The sequence below is a fragment of the Talpa occidentalis genome, unplaced genomic scaffold (genome assembly GCF_014898055.3).
Source record: "Talpa occidentalis isolate TD23 unplaced genomic scaffold, MPIMG_talOcc4v2.1 talOcc4.17, whole genome shotgun sequence".
Lineage (NCBI taxonomy): Eukaryota > Metazoa > Chordata > Mammalia > Eulipotyphla > Talpidae > Talpa > Talpa occidentalis.
This window is the reverse complement of record NW_023601754.1, coordinates 41,485,096-41,511,064: the sequence shown is the minus strand read 5'-3', so window position 1 is coordinate 41,511,064 and position 25,969 is coordinate 41,485,096. Positions and strand designations below refer to the sequence as shown.

Sequence of the window (25,969 nt, the reverse complement as noted above, 5' to 3'; positions counted from 1 at the left end):
AACCCAGGTGACAGATTAGCACCACGCTTTCCAATAGTGATATCGTGGCAGGTAAGAGAAATAGCAATGCTATTAATGCCAACCAACACAAAATAATATTGAGCACATTGAGCAATTACTCACTAGCAATAAGAGTAACAGCAATTATCAAAGAAAAGATAATAACAGGTCCTCCCTGGTGGCACAAGGGGTTAAGTCACAGCACTACGAAGCTGTCCGCAACCACTGCAACACGAGTTCGATCCCTGACCAGGGAGATACCCACATGGTAGCTAATTTGCCCACTGCTCCCCTCAGCAGTGTATTTCAGTAGATGGGCCTGTTCTGCTCCCCACTCTGTCTCTGGTGTATCCTCTCATCCCCCACACCCCTGGCCTGTATCCCAGTTCTTGTATACATAAATAAATCTTAAAAAAAAAAAGATAATAACAGCCTAACAGCTGACACCCACTGTGTCAGGCATCGTGGGCTGAGCACTATCCAAAGTGCTTTACAGGGCCACCCCTGGTGGCGCAGGTGGTTGAGCACAGCACTGTGGAGCTGTCCACAGCCTCTGCAGCGCCACAGCGCCGGTTCAATCCCAGCCGGCTGGCGAGGGTCCCACATGGCACAGCAGACCTCTCCTGTCTCGCCCGCTGCTCCCCTAAGCAGTGTATTTCTTCAGTCTGCCTGTTCAGTTCCCCACTCTGTCTCCAGTGAATCCTCTCATCCTCCCGCGAATCTGGCCTGCACCCCGGTTCTTGTGTAGATAAATAAATCTTCAAAAAAAAAAAAAAAAAAAAAAAAAAAAACCAAAGTGCTTTACATAGATTAATTCACCTCTCCTACAAAACGGCCATGGTGTGGGTACTATTATTATCCTCATATTATGGATGGGTAAACTGAGGCCCAGAGACCATTAGTTGCAGAGAGAGGTCGCTGATGCGCTGATGTTACTACTCAGACCAAGGATGCTCACCGTGACGTGCTCAAAGTCTTGGCCAAGTTCAGGTGAGCCAGCCACCACCTCCTTCTCGGCGATCCAGTGCTCCAGCTCGTCCACCTGGCGGCTGAGCTGGTACAGCCAGTACTGCTGTTCCAGACTCACCCTGCGCTCCTCGCCCAGCTCTTTCAGTGCCACGTAGAGCCGGTCCACCTGAGACTGCCGCCGGCTGATCTGCTCGCTGATGGGGACAGGGAGCGGCAGGGATGGGGACCCTGAGGCGTCGAGGACAGAGCTGCCCACCTCTCTCAGGGCAGGGCTGCACCTTCAGGCAGACTTGAGTCCTGTCAGGCCCCAGGTAGGACTGTGTTCCTCCAGACCCAAATTTGGTCAGCCCAGCACTTGCATCTCAGTGCCACATGCCCGGGGGAACGCTCAGCTTCCCTAGGCTTGACAAGCTCTCCCAGCCCTTCTCTCATGGCCCCGTGCCCTGCTCCTCCTGGAGGGGGCTCCAGGTTCCTGACTGGGGTCCCCAGCCAAGCTGCAGGCCCAGTCTTCAGGCCCCCAGGGATCTAGCTCTGGATCCCCTTTCAGAGCTTACCCCTGGCCCAAACTGCCCAGATGCGACCCCCACTCTTGACCCCAGAGCGGTAGTATATGATCTGTGGTGAAGAGGACCTCAGGCCAGGCCCCACATGGCACCCCAGGCTTTTCTGTCCTCCCCAACACTGGGTAGGAAGAGGAACGGCCCTGCCCTGCCCTGAGCTCTCACTTCTTGCCCCAGTCCTAGATATCATGCCGACACTCCTCTATGTGCAAACCCTAGGCTCCTGCCCCACCTGCTCTGGGCAGTGGTTCTCTATTTCAACAGTTTGTCGAAATCCTAGGGCTCCAGCAAGTGGAAAAGGGTGCCCCTCACATCCCAATCTCCAATTCTGACCCAGTCCCAATCCATCGGTGAAGCTTCAGATCCTGCTGGATCGATTCCTAAGAAATGACACGACTCTGTCCTCCACCTCCCCACCCTCTCCCTGCCTGCCTCTCCCAGGGTCCCCTGACAGCCCACCTGTCTGGGTGCCCCATTTCCAGCAGAGCCCGGCACTGGCGCGAGAGCTGGGCGATGCTCTCCTCATAATTCTCCACGCCCTGCTCCAACTGCAGGTGCTTCTTGAGCAGCTGCAGGGTGCTCTGTTCGTCCTGGAAGCACACAGTCGGCCATGAGGCTTCAGCGGCAGGACCCAGCTCTGGCGGGATCCCCCTCGGGCACCCCCAGGCCCTCCGCACCCGCAGCCCGGGCGCACCTTGCCCTTGTCCTCACTCATCATGAGCAGTTCCTGCTCGCCCAGCCAGGCCTCCACCTCAGCCACGTCGAAGTAGTACTGCTCCACCTGGAAGGCGGCGTCCAGCACCTGCTGCCGCCGCTCTGCCGCCTCGCGCAGACCTGTCCAGGCGCTCTGCAGCTGCTCCTGGCCGTGCCGCACGGCCTCCGCCTCGGGGCTGCGCAGTGAGGCCAGGGCGCCCGCGCGCTCCAGCACCTCCTCCAGGCGCGGCCCGTGCGCCTGAATTTCCCGCCGCAGGCCCTGCGGGCAGGAAAGAGGGGTGTGGGTGGGGAAACGGTGTTCACAAGCCTGGCAGGACCTCGTGCGCCTCCGCCGCTGGCAAGGCCCAGCGAGCAAATGAACACCGGCTAACAGCCGTCCACGTGCCAGGTACCACGTAAGTATTTTTCCATTACTCATTGTACCCCCACACTGCAGGGGGGTGGCGGGGGGCGGGGGAGCAGGCACAGAGAGGCAAGGTATTTGGCCCAACAACAAGCAGCTAGTAAGAGCAAGCAGCTAGCGAGGGGGGCGGGGCTCAGGATTTGAAGACCGCAGGCTGCGCCTCTGCTGTACCTCCATGGTTGCAACACAGGCCTGAGAACCTGGCTGCTCGGAGCAGCTGGGGTATGGTTTACACACAAGTGCACAAATCTTGGAAGTACACTCCTAAGGGATGCATTTTACACGTGTCCACCCCCGTGTCCACCTCCGGTCCCAGGGGTGAACCCTTAGCCAGAGGCGGCCAGTGAGAGCAGGCTGAAAACTTGGCCACTAGGAGCAGTTCAGTGAAGGCAGGGCGACACAAGGTAAGCAAATGTGACTTATTCTGTTACTCACTTACTCAAATTACTGAGAAAAACTGTGTTTGTTTTTGCTGCTGTGACAGAAACTTGAATCTGTTGGTGGTATCGTACCACCAGGAGAGAGTCAGCCTGAGATAAAGCTCACACAGGGAAGGGGCTGCGGGTTGGGTGGGGTGGGGAACAACAGTAACAGCTGTTGGAAGCACCTGGATGCATCTGTATCTGCTGTCCAGTGTTTTCAATTATAAGAGCCAATTCATTTCCTTCTTGGCTTTAACCACGTTGAGTTCTTTTCTGTCACTGGTATCAAAGGTGCCCTAACCCACTCCCTCATCCTGGTTCTGTTCACCTGGTTCCTTTTTAAATTTTTTGAAATTAAGATCTCATTGAATTAGTCCGAGGTACGTAACATAATGTCTTGCTGTCTGTATATATCACCTGGTTCTTTTTGATGTACTGCTGGACAGCCTGCAAACCATTGCCTCGCTCCGTCTGCATGGCCAATGGCAGCCGCTCCTGGACCCATGCCTGCAGAGGATACAGGGAGCAGGTCAAGGGGAGAATGCACCCCAGGACCCCAATCTGTAAGCCACCTGCATGGTATCCAAGGCTTTTTCTTGTTCACAGCTTTAGCCTCCTCTCTGGACATGCTCTGTCCTGCTCTCTACATCTGAGCCAGGCTCATGCTTGCATCTGGCCTTTGCACATGCAGGTCTTGCTTCCCGGGAATCCCTTACTGCTCCCTTAGCCTGCTCACTCGTACTCTTGCTTCGTGTCTCAGCTCAGACACCCCATCATCCAGGAAACCCTCCCTGACCTCAGACCTTGGTCAGCTGCCTCCCTGGGTTCCCACAGTCCCTTCATCTTCCTTATCACAGTCCCCAATTACCTGGGGTTGTCACTTTTTCCCTTTGGACTCTCTGGGCAGGAACAGGGTCTGCCATGGTCACCCTGTGACCCCAGTATTACCCAAGCACAGGGCTGGGCCCAGAATGATCAAGGGAATGAGCAAATAAATAAGTGAATTAAAGAATGAGCAAATCAGGGAGTGAACGATGAGGAAGTGAATGAATGAGAGCATGAGTGAATAAACGAGTAATCATTCCATGAAAGAGTGAAATAAGGCATAAAAGATGAGTCGATGAATAAATCAACAAATGAACGACTTCGTGAAGAATTCAGTGAGTGAGTGCAAGCGAGTGCATGAATACAAAAGTGAGTGAGTAAAGGACGTGGAGGATTGCATGACAGAGTCTGTCAGTGGGTAGGTTTTTCAGTCACCAGCCTTGGGTCCTGCCCGGGCTCCCAGTCCACCCTCTGGCCACCTCTGGCCCTGAAGGTCCCACTCCACAGCCCCCAACCCCACCCTGCCGGTTATCCTGGTCCTGCCCTCATGCCCCCCTCCCTGTCTCCTCACCAGCTCGTCGTCCAGGTCGTGCGCCACCTGGTGCAGCTCCTTGGAGGCGAGCAGCAGGCGGCGACGCTCCTGCAGCGGCTCGAGCAGGCGCACCAGGCGCTCGCCCACCGCGTTCTGCCGCTCGCCCACCAGCTCCTTGCTCGCCGGCTCCAGCGGCAGAGCCGCCGTCTGCGCCTGCAACTCGCCCACCTCGCGGTACCACTCCTCCACCTGCGACTCCATAGACTGCGGGAAAGCGGCAGGGTCAGGGGGCCCCGTTCTCCCTCCCCGCCCTGCTGTGGGTCTCCAGGACCGTCTGGTACAGCCACCCCGCCCTGCGGTCCGCCCAGCCACTCTTCCCTGGCTCAGGACCCTCCAGACGCGCTGCACGCCTCTCAGACTTGCAACTCACTAAACTAGTTTCTGCCTTAGGACCTTTGCTCTGGCTATTCCCGTGCTAGGCGTGCTCTTCAGATTTCAGCTCCAATATTACCTTCTCAAAGAGGTTTACCCCACCCCTTGGACTGAAGACGTCTATTCATTCCTTAATTCTCAGAGCAACTCTTCAAGATCAGTGGCATCCCTGATTAAAGAGGAAACTGAGGCCCAGAGAAGTTAGGACATTTTGTCCAGTGAGCCAACCGTGCCAAATGTCATCGATACAGGGCAACGGTGAGTTAAACAGTTGGTGTGCCACAGGGGCAGACAGAAAGTGCCAACACACACCCAATACACAAGAGAACTCATCTATTTCATAGATGCTGCTTCAATTCTCCAAGGGAAAAAAAGGATTTTTCAATGAATGGTCACGGGCCAACTAGCTAACCAATTTAGCTGGATCCCTCTGTTGTTCTTTATGCTGAAAACAATTCCAGATGGATGAAAGACTTAAATGGGATAAGTAAATCCACAAGGCCCTAGAAGAAGACCTGGGCAGAAGCTTTTATAATCTTAGAGAATCTTTCCATGCATAACAACCACATAGGAAAAGGTTTATAAATTTGACCACATTTTTTAAGAAATGGTGGCATCAACCAAAAGTTCTAGATGCAGTTAGAAGGCAAATGACAAGCTGAAAAAAAAAATACCAGTTAATATGAATTAAGGCAAGGAGCCAGTTCCTTTAATGAAGAATCCCCCTTTCTCCTGCTTGCTTTTACCACCATCACATAACTGTTTTTACATGTGTATTGACCAGTCTCCTGCTGCTAGAATATGAGCATCCTGAGGGCAGAGGCTGTGTCACTTCGTTGCTGTATTCCTGAGTGTGTACAACAGGGTATGGCATATAACAGGCCTTCAACTGTGCCGTGCTCAATGCACAAGTGAATCACATCAGCAAAGAAAAAAGCCTGTCCCCAAAAAGAAACGAACATCAGATGTGACCTGGCAAGAAAAAGCAGGCCTATAAAAGATACCCAGTGTCTATGATCACTAGGAAAATACCAGTTACAACAAAGTATCCTTTTCTGTTCATCAATTGGCAAAAATATAAAAGATCAATAAAACCTAGTGTTGGCAAAAATGCAGGGAGATGGGCATACACAGTCTCTCTGGATGATGGCATGAGTTGGCCAAGCCTTTTTGGAAGGCAGCTTGGCAGGTTCTATCAAAATGCAAATGTGCACACACATTGACCAGCATTTGCACTTTTTCTTCTAGGAATACATCTTAAAAATAGTGGCACATTTGCATGACATTGTTTGTCTAAGGATGTTTATTGTGGCAGAGATATTTGTCCAAACAGCTCATGGTACCTGAGTTTATATGCGAAAGCATTGGAGACAATCTCGAAACCCATCAAGAGTGAAATGGTTAAATAAATCCACATCAGTTTGGCATAATAGCCAAGACTTATTCTTAAAAGGAAAAAGCAATTTAGAACATACATATGAAAATATATTTTTGCACATGCATATAAATTCCCCGGAATACACAAGGAATTAGTAACAGATGGTACCTACCGGGGGGTATGAGAACTCAGTGGAGGAAGAGAGGGATGAAGAAGAGATTTTTCACATGGGATTTTTATGTTTTTGATGTCTGAACCATAAAATATGTTCATTCAAAAAATTAAATGAAACATGAAGAACAAATCAAATAAATGACACATAAAAATTCATGCTCGGTACATTTTAAAAAGCATAGGAAGCGGTCTAGAAGAATGCACACCAAGTAATAGCTGAGGTTCCCTTTGGGGTGTGGAATTGAGAGATGGGGGGACTTTATGTCTCATCGAAGACTTCTAGGTGGGTAAGATTGTTTACCAAAAGGATGCCTTCATGTATTATTTGCATGATTCTAAACAGATGAGGGAAAGCTAGAAAAGTAAACTAAACAATAAGAAATTAAATGGTAACAGATTACAGCGAAAGACTGCACCCCAGATTCAAGGACCAAGTCAAGACTTCTGTTCCAAGGTTTTTAGTGCTAACTTATTGGTTTGGCCAGCCAATGGCTGGCTTTTTCTTTGAAGCATCTCACTCAGGCCCCGAGCTTCCGGAGGGACTAATTAAACTTAGAGGTCCCGGGTCTCCCTGGTGGTGAAAGGGATTAAGCACTGCACTATGAAGCAATCCGCAACCTCTGCAGCATGAGTTCGATTCCTGGCCCACCAGGGAGCAATCCACATGGCGCAGCAGACCTCTCTTAACTCGCCTGCCTGCTGCTCCCCTCAGCAGTGTACTTCATTCAGTACATCTGCCTGTTATGTTCCGCTCTCTGTCTCTGGTGAATCCTCTCACCCCCTCATCTTTGGCCTCTACCCCATCTCGTGTATGTATAATAAATAAATCTAAAAAAAAAAAAAAGTAGAGGTCCAAGAGAGGTCACCTGACCCAAGTTGAGCAATCAGAACACTGAAATCACTCTGGCCATAGGGATTGACTCAAGGAGGTCATGTGACCTAAGCCGGTCCAATAAAAACTCTTCCCACTTCTTGAGGTGTTGATGAAACTCTGTGGTCCAAGAATGGCCATTCCCTCACAGCCCTGGTCAATGAAACACTTAATCACCCTGGCCACAAAGATTGGGTCAGAGATGGCATATGACCTAAGACAGCCAATAAAAACTCTTGCAAACCTTTGGTGAAAAAGTGTGTGAGCCCAGAAGGGATGTTCTCTTTTCCATGGGGTTCCTAAGAAGGTAGGTGTAGCTCTGGGGGTGCTGTGGGGCCATTTTGCCACCAGGAGGGAATAGGTTAATGGGACCAACACCAGAGAATGCAGGAGCCAGAAGTAGGAGGTTCCTAAAGACATTATTTGAGTAACCACTCCAGTCATGCCCCAAATAGGGTACCTCCTGGATTTTTAGCCATGTGAGACAATAATGCCCCCTTTAAGCTGAAGTCAACTTGAGTTGAAGTTCTATAAACTACACCCAAAGAGTCACATCTGATACAGTTCACAATCTGTAGGAATCATAAACAAAAATCAAACATGATAACAAGTCAAAACTGTGTAAGCTGGAACTTAAAAGGCACAATTACAAGCTGCAGAAATCAAATAAAAATGAAAGTCACCCCAAAACCCTTTCCGCCAAGAACACACTGTAGTGGTGTGTACAGAAAAATGCATTAGAATCGAGGAAACTCTTAAATATAGTCAGAAATGTCAAGGTTATAAGTTCCAGTTCCTGATCGATGAAAACCCCTCCACAACCTCTCCAGCAAGTGGCCGTGGGACCTGAGATGGAATAATCCCAGGGAAGGGCACTTTTCTACTTCTGCAAAAATGCCACGTATTTCCAACACCCCATTTTAACACGTGTCCTTTCCTGCAAACATGGGCAAAGGAGACAGGAATGAAAGGTGTTCAGTCTACTTCAGGAAGATTAAGGGAGATGCAAATTAAAACAACCACAAGACAGTATCCATCCCCTCGCAGATTAGCAGAGATAACAAAGCTTAGTAACATGCCATGTGGATGGTGTGAGGAGATGGGTGGGGGTGTGCACTGCCACCCCCAAGTATTCAGGAGCATACTTGGTGAGTCTATCAACAATTTCAATGCATAGACCTTTTGGCCCACAAGTTTCACTTTGAGGACCACTTTCTCTCTTTTTTAAAGATTGATTTATTTATGCAGACAAGAGCTGGGGTAGAGGCCAGAGGTGCAGGGCATAAGAGGATTCACCAAGATAGAGTAGGGAACAGAACAGGCAGACTGACTGAAATACACTGCAGAGGGGAGCAGCAGGCGAGACAGGAGAGTCTGCTGTGCCATATGGGTAGCTCCCTGGCAGGCCACGGATGGAACTTGTGCTGCAGAGGCTGAAGATAGCTTCACAGTGCTATGCTTAATCCCTTGCGCCATCAGGGAGGCCCTGAAGACCACTTTCTACAGAAACACTTGCACATGGGCTTGGATACCCAAGGATGTCCATCGAGACACCAGTTATAGTAGCAGAAGACTGGAAACAGCCCAAAGGTCTCTCAAGAGAAAGCTGGTTAAAGACAAGTTGTCAAAGCATCTCCTGGACATGCAACAGTTTGAAAGAACAGCGTATGTCCATATATGCAGAGGAGGAAGGATGCCTAGGATGTTCCGTCAAGTGAAAAAGAAAAGCTGCAGTCTGGTCTGCATGCGTGTGTGCCTGGGATATTTCTGGAAGGAAAGAGAAGCTGAGAGCGGTCACACCTCTGGGGAGTGGGACAGTGTGTGGAGGGGGAAACAAACTTTCACGATACCTTCTCTTCTAACTTCTGACCACAACTTAACAGCAGTAACAGACAAGGCAACCTGAAGTTGGCTTGGTGCTGGGCATTGCTCTGGGCACTTGACAAGATACTAAAAATTAACCTGGGGGGGGGCTCCCTGGTGGCGAAGGGGTTAAAGACAGCACTATCAAGCTATGGCCAGCCTTTGCAGCATGAGTTCGATTCCCTGGCCTGCCTGGGAGGTGACCCACATGGCACAGCAGACCTCTCTGTCTCGCCAGCTGCTCTCCTCAGCAGTGCATGTCAGTAGATCTGCCTGTTCTGCTCCCTACTCTGTCTTGGTGATTCCTCTCACCCCCTGCACCTCTGGCCTGAACCCCAGCTCTCATATGCATAAATAAATAAATCCTAAAAAAATTAACCTGTAAAAGATTAAACTAGCTTTAAATATTAAAGCCAGAGGGACCGTGAAGTTCGCATACATCTTACAACACAACACGGATGATTCTGGAAAACGTTATGTTTAAAGAGAGAAGCCAGACACAACGGGTCATCTAAGGTACAGCCCCTGTTTATATGAAATGTGGAAAACATTTCATATAAAAAACATGTCATATAAAAAAATCTATAGGGACAGAAAATAGGTTGTCAAGGGAGAGTGTTAGTAGAGGAAGCTAATAGGAACGAGATTTTTTGGGGGGTGCTGACAATGTTCTGGAATTAGATGGTGAATCATTCAGCTCTGCAAACATACTAAAAGCCACTGAATTATACATTTTAAAAGTGTGTATTGTATGGTATGAAATTATATATCAAAATTTTAAGACATTGAAGGTAAAAAAAAAAAGGAAAAAATTTTAATTAAAAAAAACACCCACAAAAACAGAGCCTGCTTCCCCAAAAAGTCTCAGGTGCTAGCGCCACGGTGCTGGCCCTGCTCCCCAGGTCAACCTGATTCTGACCCAGAGCTCCCTTGCTGGCCTCCCATTTTCCAGATGAGGAAACTGAGGCTCAGAGAGGCACAATCCCTGATCCAGACTAAAAATTTCCAGCGCCCAAATCAGAACCCAGGAGCACAGAACCCCAAAACCCCGTGCTTCTCTATAATTGGGGACAACAGGGGGCTTGGGAAGGTGGGGTCACTTGCCCTTGGTCACATGGTAGTGGAATAGGGATTCAAACCCTGGGTTGTGTAGCTCCCCAATCTGGGTTCACCCAGCCAAGATGGTTAAAGAAATGGGGGACAAAGAGTGAAAGGGGAAGCGGAGGCACTTCTTGGGCCAGAAGAGGAGCATGGATAGGGCGGGGGAGCTAAAGCGTCCGCAGGGACTCAGCCCAGCAGCTGCAAAGCTTCTGGTGTGTTCCCCCTCGCTAGTCTACCGCCGACGGCAGGAGACTAGACTCCCCCTCCCAAGCAGAAGCCAGTGGATGAGCTAGACCAGCTGGTCAGGCCCCAGAGGACTGGGAAAGTGGGGGCTCAGGACTCCACCATCTGCTCCCTCAGGCAGAAAAGACAGTTGGGCAGGAGGCCCCGGGAGAGGAGCCAGGGTCATATGGCTTAGACCTGGCAGGTGGGGTCCCGGGAAGCCTGTGGCGGGCGGCTGGGGCAGGGGTGGGGAAGGACCCCAGGAGGACAAGGGGAGAGATGCGGCCAAGGAAGGAAGCAGAGATGGAGAACGGAAATGACAAGAGACACACAGAGGGGAGAGAGAAAGAAATAAAGAGACACAAAGACAGAAGAAGAAGAACTGGGGGAAGAACTGGAGAGAGGCAGGGGGAGGGCACATCACATACGCCCACACCACCTCAAGCCCCGAGGTCAGCCGGGCTCCGGGGCACCCCAGAATGTGCTAGACTGGAGGCAGCTTCCCTCCCTCCTGCATGTGTTCAGGGTCTGGGCTCTCAGGCAGGCCCCACGGGACAGAGGGGCCTCCAGAGGCCCCTCCTCTCCCCAGCCACAGCTCCTGAGGCCCAGCTGGGCTCCATCTGGGGGCCCAATGAACCTCCCTGAGTCTCCCACGGAGTCTCTCCCTGCCTTGGGCTCCCTCTGCTGGGGAAAGGGCCCAGGTGTTCTCTGCTGGGCCTGCCACTGTCCCCCATCACCAACCAGAGCCAGTCCTGGCTCCTGTGGGCCTCAGTCTCCCTTCAACACCCTCATGGTCTCCTGGGCTTTGTGGAGATAACCCCCCACCCCCGAGGCAAGAGCAGGATGCCCCCCACCCCCCAATACTCCCTCTGAAATGCAAATGGCTCAAAAAGAAAGATAGGATGTTCAAGCCCACATTACCTGAGAAAACGCGAAGGCAAACCCCACAGCGAGATACCACTCCCATGCACCAGGAGAAAAATCTAAACATTCTGACAACAGCAAGTTGGCAACTACAGGAAGAAACAGGGACTTCTTGTTGCAACACATGAGCATTCATGGTCTTCAGGACTCCGGCAAGCAACTTGGCAAGATCAGGCGAACTGAAGCTGATTCTAACTCTGACCACCACAGTGGGCCCTTAAACTCCACCAGAGTCAGAGACGCTGACCCCGAAGTCAAACATCCCTGCATAACTTATAATCGGTCCTCCAGACTCACAGGCTCCAGACCCTCGGACTCAACCAACCGACATCCCAGATGGACTGAATCCATGAATGTGGAAGCCGTAGATAGAAAAAAAATCCACGTTTAAATGGATCTATGCAGCTCAAACCTGGGTCATCCAATGGTCAATTAATGTCTCCTTTATCACCCCCCTCCCAATACATTTTTAAAAAGCAGGGGGCGGGGTGCCTAAAATGGAATACAGATGAAACAATTATTTCACATAATAACATAATCAGACCCAAGATGAGGAAAAGCAAACTTAAGAATATAGTGGGCGATTGGGTGATTCAATTTAAAACCTGTGAACACAAGGCCTCCCTGGTGGCACAGGGGTTAAAAAACAGCGCTATCAAGCTATCACCAGCCACGGCAGCACAAGTTCGATCCCTGGCCGGCCAGGGAGCTACTCACATGGCTCAGTAGACGTCTCCTGTCTCACCCGCTGCTCCCCTCAGCAGTGTATTTCAGTCGATCTGCCTGTTCTGCACCCCACTCTGTCTCTGGTGAACCCTCTCACCCCCTGTACCTCTGGCTTACACCCCAGTTCTTGTATGCATAAATAAATAAATCTTAAAAAAAAATAATAAAACCTGTGAACACAAACCGAATCTTAGATTTATCAGATCAGCAATTCTGAAACTGCTTCATGCATTAGGACCCATCATCCCAACAATGTCCACAGGTCAGTACTACTATGAGGCCCACTTTACTGGAAAAGAAACTGAGGCAGAGAGAGAAATCAGTTCCAGGTCACCCAGGTGGTAGGTAGGTAAGTCACAGAGCCAGGCCTTGACCCCAGGCAGCCAGCCTCCAGCCTCCACGGCCTTGACCGCGAGGGGGCACTGCCTCCCAGCATCCCACTGTTAAAAGGTGGCTTAGTATTAGGGTCCCACCCACTGCACCAGGGAGGCACCTGAGGTTCAGAGTCAGAGGCAAGGCCACCTGGGCGGAGCTATGATGCATAACAAGCCCCCTTCAGCCCCCAATCTGTGCCATCACCCCTCCCACCACAAGCTGCAGGAGAGAGTCAGCAACTGCGCTAAAATGGTGAATAATCCCAGCGACAGTGGGAGCTGTCTTCGGATGCCCCATGGGGCAGAGGGTGATGCATCCACCAGCCTCCTGCCTTCAGGCTTCCGGGTCGGTTGGGCTCAGGACCAGATACCTAACTTGCAGGGCCGAGTGCAAAAAGGAAAATGCAGCACCCCTTGTTCAGAGTACTAAGCATTTCAAGAGAGCGATGGCAGAGCACCAAACCAAGTGTGAGATCCTGACAGTGCACAGAGCACACACCCACAGAGTCAGTCCTGGCTGGACTAAGGGGAGCCAGCAGAGACTGGGCCTGGACTGTGAGGAAGGGATGCGGGTCATTTCCTGGCTCCCCCTGAAGCCATGGTAGTTGGTGACTGAGGCTCTGGCTGCAGGCCCCACTCCACTGCGTGCCCCTGTGACTCCCCAACCCCTGCTCAGACCTTGGTCAACACTCTTGCTAAATTCTCCTCACACTGTGGGCCAAGCCTTCTGTTTCTGGGTGAGACCCTGGCAGTCACAGATCCCCATTTCTTTTTTTTTTTTAAAGATTTATTTATGCATACAGAGCTGGGGTACAGGACAGAGATGTTGGGGGGAGGGATGAGAGGATTTATTAGAGACAGAGTAGGGAGCAGAACAGGCAGACTGACTGAAATACACTGCTGAGGGGAGCAGCGGGCAAGTCAGGAGAGGTCTGCTGCGCCATGTGGGTTGCTCCTGGCCAGCTGGGGATCGAATTCGTGCTGCAGATGCTGCGGATTGCTTCATAGTGTGTTGCTTAATCCCTTGTGCCACCAGGGACAGATTTCCATTGTGCCACCAGATCCCCATTTCTTCCCAGTGCACATCTCACCTGGCCCTGGGAGACCCACACTGATGACTGCTGGAGAGGGGCTAGCCTTGTGACCTGGCTGGTATTTCAACCCAGGTCTGCCTGCCTCCACTGCCTGGGCCTGTCTCACTCCACCCTGGCTGCTCACACTGCCTTCTCCCTGCTGTGTCTGACCATCTGGGTGACCGCTTGTCTCTGCATGACGCCCCAGAGAAGGCTTGGGGCCAAGATAGGCCGTGCGTCCATAGCCTGCCTGGCCAATGGGGCCTGGACCTTAGGCACGATTAGTTTCTCAGAGGCCAGCGCAAGGGCCAGCTTTCCTACTGCGGTCTGGGGGCATCAAAGGAAGAGGGTGCACAGGAACCAAACATGGCCCTGAGTGGCTGTGTGGCAGCTGTGTGACCCTGGTGGAGCCACGGATCTTTTCTCGCTGTGGCTTCCTCTTGGGTACCGAGGACGACCACAGCAGCTCCTCCTAGGAGTTACCAGGGCCTGGCACAGAGCATATAACTGTGTTTCTCAAAGTGTGGTCTGGGGAGCTCTGGGGGGGGACCCCATAATCTTTTTTTAAAAGATTTATTTATGCATACAAAAGCTGGAGTGCAGGCCAGAGATGGGGCGGGGGGGGGGGCGAGAGGATTCACCAGACAGAGTAAGAAGCAGAACAGGTGGATCTACTGAAACACACTGCTGAGGGGAGCAGTAGGCGAGACAGGAGAGGTCTGCTGTGCCATGTGGGTAGCTCCCTGGCTGGGGATTGAACTTGTGCTACAGTGGTTGCAGATAGCTTCACAGCGCTGCGTCTTAACCTCTTGCGCCACCAGGGAGGCCTGACCCTATTATCTTTTTGGGGGGTCTGCAAAGTTACAATTATTTGAATAAAAATACTAAAGTGGTATTTGTCTTTATCACTCACATTCCTTCCCGAATGCACACGGGGTGTTGCGGGGCCACAGGACCAGCGCCACAGCCACAGACTGAAAGCAGAAGCAGGCATGAGGCCTCAGCCTCATGAAGAAGAGTCACGACACTGAAAAAAATGCCTGTCTCCCTCCCAATTACTTTTTTTTTTTTTTGTAAAATAATAATCCTTCTTCACAAAGGAGACTTTTGGGGTTAGTATGTGACGGGTTTATTTTTATGCTAACATGAAAAGTTCCTTCAAAAAATCTACTCAAGTTAATCGTTCACCATCTCATATCATCACATCATCACATCACCCTGACACTCCATGTGACCCACGTGGCACATGCAATAACCTTACAATGTAATATAATTCCATTTCTCAGTCCTGTCATGCATGCTACTGGTATCGTTGTTCTACTTCTATACGGGTGACAGAGCTGATTTTATACGTTCATTTGTCTTAAAACACAGAGTTGTCTTCTAAGGAAATGACAGAGAAAAAATTCCATTTTATAATACCAGCACTCTTCGACTCTTTCTCTAGAGCTGAAATATATCCAGACCATTTCCTTTCAGTCTCAAGACCAATTTTTAGCATTTCTTTTACTAAAGGTCAGTGGGTAACAAATCTTCATTTTTGTTTATCTGAAAAATACTTCTTTCCTCTTCCTTTTCTAAATGGTATTTTCATTTGATATGAAATTCTGGATGGATGTCTCCCCTTAATTTAAAGATGGCATACATTTGCTTTTGCCCTTTATTACTGTTAAAGACAAGAATGTCATAATCAACATCATGGTTTCCTTCATATGTAAAGCGTATATTTCCTCTAGCCTTTTTTTTGGTGGGGGTGTTCTTTTATGCTGCTTTTTAGCAGCTGGGCTCTGATAGGTGTAAGTGTGGTTGGCTTTACATTTATTCTGGTTGAGACTTGCTGAGAGTCTTTGACCTGAGAGGTGGTAGTGATTGATTTATTATTGTTGTTTTTAAATGAATCAATATTTTAAATATTTCTTGGTTTTAATTTTTAATATAGTAAATATGGACACGCACACTGCACACAAACCAAAGCTCTCTGGGGATCTCAATGATTTGTCAGGAAAGAATCCTGAAGGCCACAGCATTCGGGAACCAGTGGTGTGTATATATAGCAATGACCTCACCGGCATCATATTCAGGTCTGTTTGTCTTTCTGATCCTTTGTCTGTCTCCCGCGTGGTGTGAGCCCCATGAGGGTCGTGATTTGCTGTGTTGCCCACAGCTTTAATCCAGCACCAAGAAAAGCGCCTGGCACATAGTAGATTCTCAATAAAGATTTGCTGCTGAGATAAATGACTACTAGTTAGTGTGCTTATGCCTTTATCATTAGTCAACTGTTTTTCCCTGTTAGACACTATGCCAAGCATGTCAGCAGGATGACTACACAGGTATGCCAAGGAGCGGCGAAGCGGAGAAGGACATGGACTTGAACGCAGGCTCTCCATGTGCTACCCTGGGCCAGTAAGTTCACCTCAGAGAACCTGGGTTTCCAGTCAGTCAAGGTCAGGCAGGGTTCCTGGCACTAGAGGCAGAGCTGCCAGACCTTGGGAGGTAAGTAGCAAAGCCTACACTTGACTTGAGTCACTCACATCAGAGGCAGATGCTGAGCATCCACCGGCTGCCAAGCTAGGATTGGAGATAAAGCAGACAGCATGTCTGTTCTCTATGTACTCCAAAAGGAGACACCAACTAGCAATGTGTCCTTGGACCAGGCGCTTCACCATCTGTGCCTCAGTTTCCCCATTGGTAACATGGGATAATCTCCCATAGCTGCTTGGCGGGGGGGGGGCAGTGACAGCTCAGCAGAGAGGCTTCCTGATAGAGGAAGCCCTCCATAATTGTCCATTATTTAGGTCAAAGCTATTCCTCTATCTCTCTTCTGTGCCTTGGTTTCTCCAACCAGGAAACTAAAGTCAGGGCCCTCTAAAACCCTGGGTGTGCTCCTGCTTCTTGGCTCTAGATCCTTCCTCTCCCATATCCCTTGGCTCGCTGGCTGCTTCCAACAGTAACTATAGCTGGATGGCCTCTTTCTGCTCTTCCAGCCCTTCTAACACATAGGAATAAACCCTTGTGTTAAATCGCCTCTATATGAAACACCTTGAGTGGGGACTGACCCTGATTTGGGCTCCCCTCATCCCCTGGAGCACAGAAAGCCCCCACCTGGGTCAACTAGCCCATACCTGTAGCTTCTTGAGCTGGCTGTTGACGGTGGCAAGGTCCCCACCCGGGTCCACGTCTTGCAGCTGGCTTTCCATGTGAAGGAGCTTCTTGTCCAGCTCGGCGAAGCTCTGCACCAGCTGGTCGGCCTTGCTGGCCTCAAAGAGCTGCCGTGCCTTGGCCTGCGTGGTGCTCTCCAGCTCGGCCCAGCACTGCCGAATCTCACCCAGCTTTTTCCGTACCGAGGGTGCCAGCTCTGGCTTCTCCTGCATCAGTTGCTGGCCCTCCTGCCCCAGAAAGGTGGGAGGCAGAAAGCAAGGAGGGGGGCACAGAAATATATGGGGGCAACAGAGGGGTGGACAGAGAGACAGAGGTGAGACGTTGGAGACACACAGAGAGACAGAAACAAGATGAATGAAGGCAAAGAGATGGAAGGAACCAAGGCATGGGAAGAGAGAGAAACGAGACAGGCAGAGGTGTGGGGAAAGAGCCAGAAAGACACAAAAAGAGACGTGGGAAGAAGACAGGGAGAGACAGACCATCACAATGTGATGAACACAGAGATGTGCATACGAGTCAGAAGCATGAGAGAACCATAAACCAGACAAGGGAAAAGAGAGACGGAGAGCAAGAGAGGCAGAGAGAATGAACTTCCATTAAACTCAGTCAAGAATGTCTACCAGCCACCACGTAAGGGACAGCGATGGTCATTTAAGGGTTTAAAGTCCAGCTGGGTGGCTCTGTTTGAATTTGAAAGAATGGGGGTATCCAGGGTCACAGGTCTAGGGGTTCAGTCAGGATAGATAGGGGTTCAGTCAGCATAGGGAGTACTCCTGGGGGTTGAGGCTTAAAATGAAATCCGGGACCCTGGGTGGGTCCTGTCAAGACTAAAGTTAAGCTCCTAGGTGGCCTGAAGCCACAGCCGTTATGTCACATGTGAGAAATAACAGCACAGTAATTACCACTCACAGGTGCCCGGCCTTACATGAAGCACTTTTTGTGCACAAGAACCCAGGAAAGCAATTATGGTTATTATTTCCTTCATTTTAAAGCAGAGCCAACTGAGTCTTAGAGAGGCTAGTGTGATCCCCTAAGGGTCCACAGCTGGAACCAGGCAGAGTCACAGTTAGAACCCAGGGTTGCAGGAACCCAAAGTTCACTTGAAGCCTCACTTCCCCAGGGCTGAGCTGCCTGTCTACCTGACCTTCCCAATGAGATGCTCCAAATGGTGTGGAAAGAAGGCTCGTGGGGGAGTTTTCAGAAAAGGAAGAGATATTTAACAACCAGGAGGGTATGAGCGACGTTCAGAAGAGATGATGGCCATTTTACAGGTGAGCAAACTGAGGATCAAAGCAGCTACATGCATCGCCCTAGGCCACAGAGCTGGGAGATGTGGAAATGTGTTGAACCAGTTCAGAGGTGTGAGAACAGCAGGATAGCGTGGCGGTGGAGGAGGTAAATGTGGGATCCCTGGAGGCCTCGGGCACTGGCACAGACAGAGGGGCCTTCTGCATCCTCACCCTCTCGATCTTCTCCAGCCACTCCTTATTCTGAGCCAGCTCGGCCATAAATGCCTGGTGCCGGAGCCATCTCTTATGTAGCTTGTGGCCATCTTCCCGCGTGCCATCTCGCGCCATCAGCATCTTCTCATGGATCCAGCCATCCAGCTGTGCAGGACAGGGGGAGGAGCTCAGCCAGTTTCCCCTAGCCTGGCACAGCCCCCCATCTCCTTCAGAAGGGTCCACGTTCAGGGCTTAGGCGGCTAGGTTTTGGGAATGGAGGAAGGTAGGAATGGAAAACCTTTGCAAGTGATGTCTTTACGACTGGTGGAGGACAGCTCAAACTCTGCCCTAGGAGAGATGGGTGGATGGGCACCCCTGTCCTCAGGGCAGCCCTTCTCGACTCTCCATTGGCCCCCCAAGGCAGCATTCCTGGGCCAATCAGTCTCTTCTCACCCACAGTCAAATCAAATTTCTAAAACAAGCCCCCTCAACCTAATTTAGCTAATTTCCAATTGAGCCCCAGAACCCTCCCCTTTGATCCAGTCTCCAATAGGGCCAATTCAGGATCCCCCAGTCCATTCCTAAAGGTATCAATCAAGCCTCTATATCTAGGGCTAGTTCCCCTGATATGGCCAGATGAGCCCCTAAACAACCTCCCATGTAGTGCCAAGTTTAGTTCCCTCCAAACCAGTCCCCCAATCAGGGGTAGATATGACCCCCTCAACCCAGACCCAACTTTCTTGATGAGCCAACAGGACATCCCAAATCCAGATCTGGGACTCCAAGACCTTAATTCTCCAAACCATGACCAGTTCTAGCTCCCATTCAAAGCCATCCATCCCCCCAAACGGCAGCAACAGGGTTGCCTTCTAATTCTTTAAATGAACCTACCCCCAAATATAGCCCCAGGCTGCCTGACAGGTATCAGGAAGAACCTCCCTGGCTATCACCCCCTCCAAAACTAAAACCACTGCTAGTCCCCCAACCTAACTACAGAACCAGTTGTCCAAAATGTAAGCACCAAGAGCGGGCCTCTTTCATGGAACCGGACCAGTCACAAGGCTGCGATCCGAGCCCCCACACGCCCCAATAAGATTTGTCCCCTCCTCCCCTCCCTGCCAGAACTTCCTCCACTCATGACCAAACCTAGCACCTGGGACAGTTTGCTCCTCCTTTCCCTCCTCCCCGCTCAGTCACAAGATCCTCCTCCTCCCAACTAAAAAAAAAAAAAAAAAAACCCAACCCAGACTGTAGCCCAGCGGTCCCCGGAGGCAAATGCAGTCATAGCCAAGGACAAATCCGAAGCTAGTCAAACCCCACCCTGTGTCCCCTGAGCATGTGCTCCCAGGGGTCCAGAACAGCTTCAGATTCCCTTATACACGCACACACACACCAGCGCCCGGTCAGATGCCCAACGCACAGGGAAGAGTTCACCAGTGGCAACCACAGTCACAGTGAAGCAAGCCCCTAAAGGAGCCGGTAGCCCATCACCAAGGGAAAGGCCCCCCAAAGTGATGGACCCTTATCACTGACAGCAAAACCAGAGTTCCAAACAACCAAGGAAAAGTCCCTAAGTCAGAGTCCCCCAAACCCAGAGCAAGTCCAAGATCCGCACTGCCCGAAACAGGCGCCCCCAAAGTGGTTTGCCCCCACCATCTAAAACTAACACAGATTCCGCAAGAACCAAGGGGGGTAAATGCCAACACGCTGAAAGCAGGGCAAGTCTCAGAGCCCCATGATGCAGAGCGGAGCCCCCTAAAGAGGCCGCGACCCCTTCCAGCCCCCAGGGTAAATTCGCATTACTCCAGGAGCAGCCTCAGGGGTCCCCCCTCTGCGCTCCCCTCCCTGGGGACCCGGCCCCTGCGTCCCTCCCGCGGCAGCACCGTGGACAGCGCCCGGCACCGCGGCCCTTCCCCGGGGCTGGGGTCCCCGGCGGCGCCGCCCCGCCCCCGCGCCGCCCGCGCCCCTCCCTCCCGCGGCCCCGCCGGGCGAGCGCGCGCCCACGCCCCCTCCCCGCCCGCCCCGGCGGGGGCGCGCCAGCCCCCTCCCCCGGGCGCCCCCGAGACCTGAAGCGGCGGCGGCGGCGGCGGGGCGTCCCTGCGGCGGGCGGGCGGGCTCGCCCCTCCACTGCGACGGCGGCAGCGGCTGCGGTCGCGACGGCTGAGGCTCCGGCGGCCGCGCGCCCCCGCCCCCGCCCCCGCGCCGCGGCCGCGCGCCCGCCCGCGCGCGCGCGCCCCCCGCCGGCCTCCACGCCCGCCTCCTCGCCGCCCGCAGGAGCCGCCGCCCGCCGCAGGCCCGGGGTGGAAGCGGGCCCCGCGCCACCTGGGATGATGGCACTCGGTCCAGAGTCGTCCCAGGGAAGCGGGGAGGGACTCCTGGACCGGCTCCTGGAGGTGGACCCCGGGCCACCTCCAATTCCTGGAGGTGGGGCTGGCCCCTGAGCCATCTCTCCTGGAAGGGGGCCAGATTCCTGGATACCTCAGCTACAGAGGGCAGGAATGTGGGGGGCGCAGCGAGGCGGGCACATCTTTTATGAGACTTCCGTCCAGAATAATCTCCAGTGGGAAGATGGGGAGGGTGTCCCGGACGCATCTCTAATGCGCGTGAGTCTGGGGGAGGTGTGGGGGCTCCTGCTCATCTCAGGTGTGAGAGAACAGCCGCCTGTGGGGGCTCACGTGGAAGGGGTCACACTGTCTCTAGCTGAGGGGGCCGGAGCCAGGTCCCTCAACCCTCTTCGGCTGGGGAAACCCAGGGACTGGGTCGTCATGGAGGTGGGGCCAATAACCTTGGGTCAGGCAGACAGAGGAGGCCGGGAGCCTCTGCTTGGAGGTCTGGAAGATGTTTCTGGGCCATCTCTACTCGGGCCATCTCTAGGGAGCTCGAAGTCCAGCACCGATTCTGTGGAAGGCTGGGGGGGTGATGAGGCGGCGTGTCTCTGAAGATGAGGCAGCGGGAAAGGGGGCCTGAACCATCTCTGATTTGGGGGGTGTACTTCATCTCAAAGGGTCAGAGGTTAATTCCTGGACACCTTTGAAGGGGCAAGGCTCGGGTCTGGCCCATCTCTGGCAGAAGGGGAGCGGCAGGCCCTCACCCCCTCCCGCCGGTCCCCTGCAGGGCACTTCTCGCGACCCTCCCAAGAGCAAGGCGGGATCAGCGCGCGTCCCCGCGGGCCCGTCAGCGCGAGCGCGCGCCGTTGCCAGGGGCGCCCGGCCCCTCCCTCCCCGGCGCCCGTGTGGGCGGGGGAGGGCCCGCGGAGCATGCGCGCTGAGGCTGGGCTCATTGCGCCTCCTGGCGGCGAGGCGTGAACGTCTCTCCGCGACCCACTTAGTCCCCACCCCCTCCGGGCCCCAGACGGGGAGCACTGACTTCCCCACGAAGCGATTCGCGGCGCCCAGCCTACCTCGTGGCAGTCTCGGAAGAAGTGCTGCAGCTCGAGTTGGTCGTGGAGCTTCTGCATCCACTGATGGGCCCGTAGTTGGTTTTCTTGGCACCTGGGGATGGGGAGATAAGAGCTGGGGGAATTCTGGGCCCCGGGGTGCTGGCAGTGACAGTAAAGCTGTAAAGGCATTGGACATGGCAGGGCTGGGAACAGATGTAAGAGCTGGGGCAGATATAAGAGCGAGGAGGAGGAGAAAGCAAGATAGGGCTGGGTGGAGAGGCAAACAACATCAGCCGGGCAAAGCCAGCGACAGCTGGAAAGAGGAAGAGACAGACAGACAGACAGACTGACTGACCCAGACAGAGAAGACAGACAGCTACCAGAACAGAGACAAAGCGAACTCAAGGGGAGAGAGAAATCAGGGAAAGAAGTGACTCAGAGAGACAGGAAGCAGCAGGCATGGAGAGAGAAAGAGGCAGAGGGAGGGAGTGTGACGGAGAGGGTCAGGGCAGGAGCAACCCAGGGAAAGACAGGCAGAGACTGGCAAGATGCCAGAGAAGTCACAGCCAGAGGGTACAGGAGAGAAGGAAAGCGGGAAGGAAGCAGGGCAGCAGGGTGTGAGGGAAGATGGGGCTGGAACCACACGGAGGCTGGGTGAGCACTGGCCAGGAGAGCTAGGCCGCTGGCCTGAGTGCAGTGGCCAGGCTGGACCCAGGTGCCGCCGCACAGTGCAGGGCCAAGTGCCCTGGTGGAGAGGCAGGGGGCATCCCACTTCAGCTCAGGCGAGTGCCTCTCCTGATACTATCAGTCCCGCCCTGGGAGACAGAAAAGAGAGCCTGAGAGAAAAGACTATCCTCCCAAAGTCCTCCAGTTTCCTCAGAACCCTCCTATGGATTTCCAGACCCTGCACCTTTCCTAACTCTTCCCCCACTAGCTCTGTGACAGTCTCACCTGGCTGTGCCTTAGTCGGCCACTTCCACCCCCGGGCCCCCCACAGGCTGTTCTCTCTGGCAGGAATGCTCTTCTCCCCAGTGTTGTAGATTCTAAAGTCATCTTCTCGGCCCTCCTGACCTCTCCCCAGCACTTTCTGGCTTTCCTTCCTTCTTTAATTTTCTTGCTGGCACCAAACACCGTCCACTGCACTATCTATGTTACATCTTTGTCTTGTCTGTCTTCCCCGCCAGGGTGTTATTTCATGAAGAATATTTGTTTTGTTCCCAGCTATATTCCCAGTACCTAGGGGATCAAAAAGCCTGGCACACGGCAGGTGTTCAATACATTTTTGTTGAGTGTATGAATGCAAGAGAGACAGAGGGGGAGAGAGAGAGAAGGAAACACAGAGATCAGTGGAGGCAGAGACAGAGCAAGTGAAAGAGGGAGCCAGAGGCAGAGCTGGAAGGAGAACCAGAAGAGGCCAGGGAGAAACTCCTGATGGCCCTCCCCCCAAACCCCCCCCCCCCGCTACTCCCCCCACTCCTTACCCCCCACCCCCACCCCAGGCTTAGGAACCAGGAAATGGGAAATGCCTCTGGAACTGAACTGAAATCAGCCTCTCCAGTGAAGGAGATGGGGGTGGTGGGGAATGGACAACACCCTCTCTGGGAAGGTGAGAAAATGGCAGAGTTCAAATTCCTTCCAGGCTGTGATCTTGGTTAAGTCAGTGACCCTCTTTGAGTATCACTTGCAAAATGAAGATAAGAACACCCCACAAACAGGGCTGGGCCAGGCAGAGTAAGTGACTTGCCTGAATCTCACAGGTTGTTGGGTGAGACTGAGACTCGAACCTGGCCTTGTCCACCTCAGAGGGCCCAGCCCCCCACTCTGCATGGCCCTGTCCCTCTGAGGCATAGGAAAAGCCTTCCCCTCGGGATGTGGATATTGTCCCTGGACAAGTAAATAAGCGGAACTCCCAGGGCAGAGTCAGGGGTTGGGTCTGTCTCTGTTCTGCTGTGTTCCCAGCCTCGCCCAGCCCAAGCCTGGGGCAGATACCCCGTGGACCCCCACAGCCCCTGCACCACTCCCATCCCAGCCCTGCCTGTTCTGGGCTCTGGACCATCCTCGTCAGATAGTGATGAACCCTATGAGGGCAGGAATCATGTTCTGTTCTGCTGACTGCGTGTGCCCAACCCTGACCCCTTCAGCGCCTGGAGCAAGCACAGACTCAGTACCTGATGATCTGGCAGAGGCATTAATGACTAAGTAATAGAGTGAAAGCAGCAATGAATGATGGACAAGGGACGAAGGTGTGAGTTAGAAGGAAAAGTCCTCCAGGCCCCTCCTTCTCATCCGGTATTCAACAAAGACTCTAAAATGGGGGATAAAGGACAGAAGGGCCCAGGCCCTGAACTGGGGGGACCAGATCAGAAGTTTGTAGCCGCTGGGTCAGAATCCCCAGTGTTGCCCCAGATGAATTTAGGGGAAAGGCACACCTGAGTCTGGGACCAGAAAGGGGTTGTGGTCTCAAGGCTGTGGATGGTGTGGAGCATCCAGGGGTGCTCGCTGCCCTCCAAGAGATGGAATGACCTAGAAAGAGGGTCACAGATCTCTTCTGGACCTTGCCAGAGAGAAAGCTGGAGTCACTAGGAGGGGCAGCAACAGCGAACACCTCAGAGAAAGAAGTAGGCCTGGAGGAATCCCTACAAAGGACTCTCCTTGAGGATTGAACTTTTTTTTTTTTTTTTGGAGGGGGTGCTGTTTTGTTCTGGGCCTAGAATAGTGCCTGGCATATAGCAGCTGCTCAGTGTCTTTGCTTGGTTAGCGCAAGGACAAGCAAGAGACAGGGCAGTGGTAGGAGACAGATGGTCGCAGAAGCAGAGAATAATGAAGTGCAAGAGACCCATGAAAGCCATGTGCTCCCTTGTGCATGCACACATACGCGCGCGCACACACACACACACACACACACTTCCTGGAGCTCTGGGTGGTTGGGGTCAGGCAAAGGTGCTTATTCAAAATGTCCCACAGTCAGTATGGCAGGATATATGTCCATGGAAAGCTGGGACAGAACCCATGGCAGGCCTTCCCCTGCTGGAGTTGGGGATGTCCTTGGGTTTCCCAAGGAGAAGCCAGATCAGCAGGCAGATATGGGGGGTATCTAGGAAAATAGTGTGCCTTTTGGGTCTGCAAGTTACCTTTCTGCAAAAAAAAAAAAAAAAAAAAAAAACCATGCAATAAAATTCAAAACAATATGGAATTAAGCAGAAATCAGAAAGGGACCGAGAAGCAGATATTATGAAGGAAAGAAGCAGAACCCGGACCACCTCACCCCTCCCCCGTGCCTGACCCCCTATGTCCCTGGGGCCTGAGGGACCTACTTTTCCAGCATCCGGGTCACAGCCTCCTGGGCCTGCTCCCCATAGATGTTGCCCTGCCTCAGCAGGCCCTCTACAGCTTGCACGGCCACCTGCATCTTTTGCTGGTTCAGCTCCATCGTGGTGAGGAAATCCCGGTGCTGTTTCAACGCCTCCTCCACCGACTCCACTGTGCCTGGGAGCTCCAGACCCGACAGGGCCATCTCCTGTGAAGGGGGGCGGGGGAGAGGGGGCTCAGGTTAACCCATCCCTTCCAGGACCTGGGAGAGGCTGCCCCCCCTTGCCTCCCACCACTCCCTCCTCCCTTGCTCACTGAGTTCTAGCATCAAACATGCTGGGCATGGTCCCATCACAGGGCCTTTGCCTGCGCCGGCAGTCTGTCCCTCCAGATAGCCCCATGGCTGGCTCCTTCACTTTCAGGTCTCTGAGTTCCTCCACCCAGCCACATCTCTTCACCCCACTTTATTTTTCAAAGCAGTATCTGACATGATAACTTAAGTGCATTTACTGTTTATCATCTCTCACTAACACACAGATGCATGAGCGCGCACACACACAATTACCTTACTGGTAAAATGGTGGGTCAGAAAGGCACTCTCAAAGTCTCCATTTAGAAATATTCCAGGGACTCTCTGTCTATCCCCCTACCCAAAAAAATCTTCCATCTGGGTCAGCTTTCTCTAGTAACCAGCACAGGTGGTCACTCTTTTTAATGTTCCCCCATTATTGGACCCACTATCAGACAATCCAAAGACTGGATGTTCTGGGGGCCTCCCTAGTAGCACAAAGGGTTAAGCACAGCACTGTGAAGCTATCCACAGGCTCTATAGCACGAGTTCAATCCCTGGCTAGGGAGCTCACCCATGGCATAGCAGACCTCTCCTGTCTCACCCGCTGCTACCCTCAGTGTATTTCAGTCAGTCTGCCTGTTCTGCTCCCCACTCTGTCTCTGTGAGTCCTCTCACCCCCCACACCTCTGGCCTGCACTCCAGTTCTTGTATGCATAAATAAATAAATCGTTTGGGCCTCCCTGGTGGCGCAAGGGGTTAAGATGTAACCTGTGAAGCTATTTGCAGCCACTGCAGCAAGACTTCAATTCCTGGCCAGGGAGCTAC

General features: G+C 52.6%; 1 protein-coding gene across 1 annotated transcript in view; it reads right to left on the bottom strand.

The window, feature by feature from the left end:
* Positions 1 to 25,969, bottom strand: part of SPTBN4 (spectrin beta, non-erythrocytic 4) — a 68,912-nt gene that overhangs the window by 12,114 nt on the left and 30,829 nt on the right. Inside the window, exons 17-25 of the mRNA XM_037516588.1 lie at positions 24,858 to 25,060; positions 21,565 to 21,655; positions 18,183 to 18,329; positions 16,686 to 16,949; positions 4,465 to 4,689; positions 3,486 to 3,575; positions 2,224 to 2,502; positions 1,989 to 2,119; positions 959 to 1,163 (exon numbers count right to left, since the gene is read on the bottom strand). Coding sequence (XP_037372485.1) covers positions 959 to 1,163; positions 1,989 to 2,119; positions 2,224 to 2,502; positions 3,486 to 3,575; positions 4,465 to 4,689; positions 16,686 to 16,949; positions 18,183 to 18,329; positions 21,565 to 21,655; positions 24,858 to 25,060 — 1,635 coding nt within the window. The remainder of the gene's footprint in view (positions 1 to 958; positions 1,164 to 1,988; positions 2,120 to 2,223; positions 2,503 to 3,485; positions 3,576 to 4,464; positions 4,690 to 16,685; positions 16,950 to 18,182; positions 18,330 to 21,564; positions 21,656 to 24,857; positions 25,061 to 25,969) is intronic.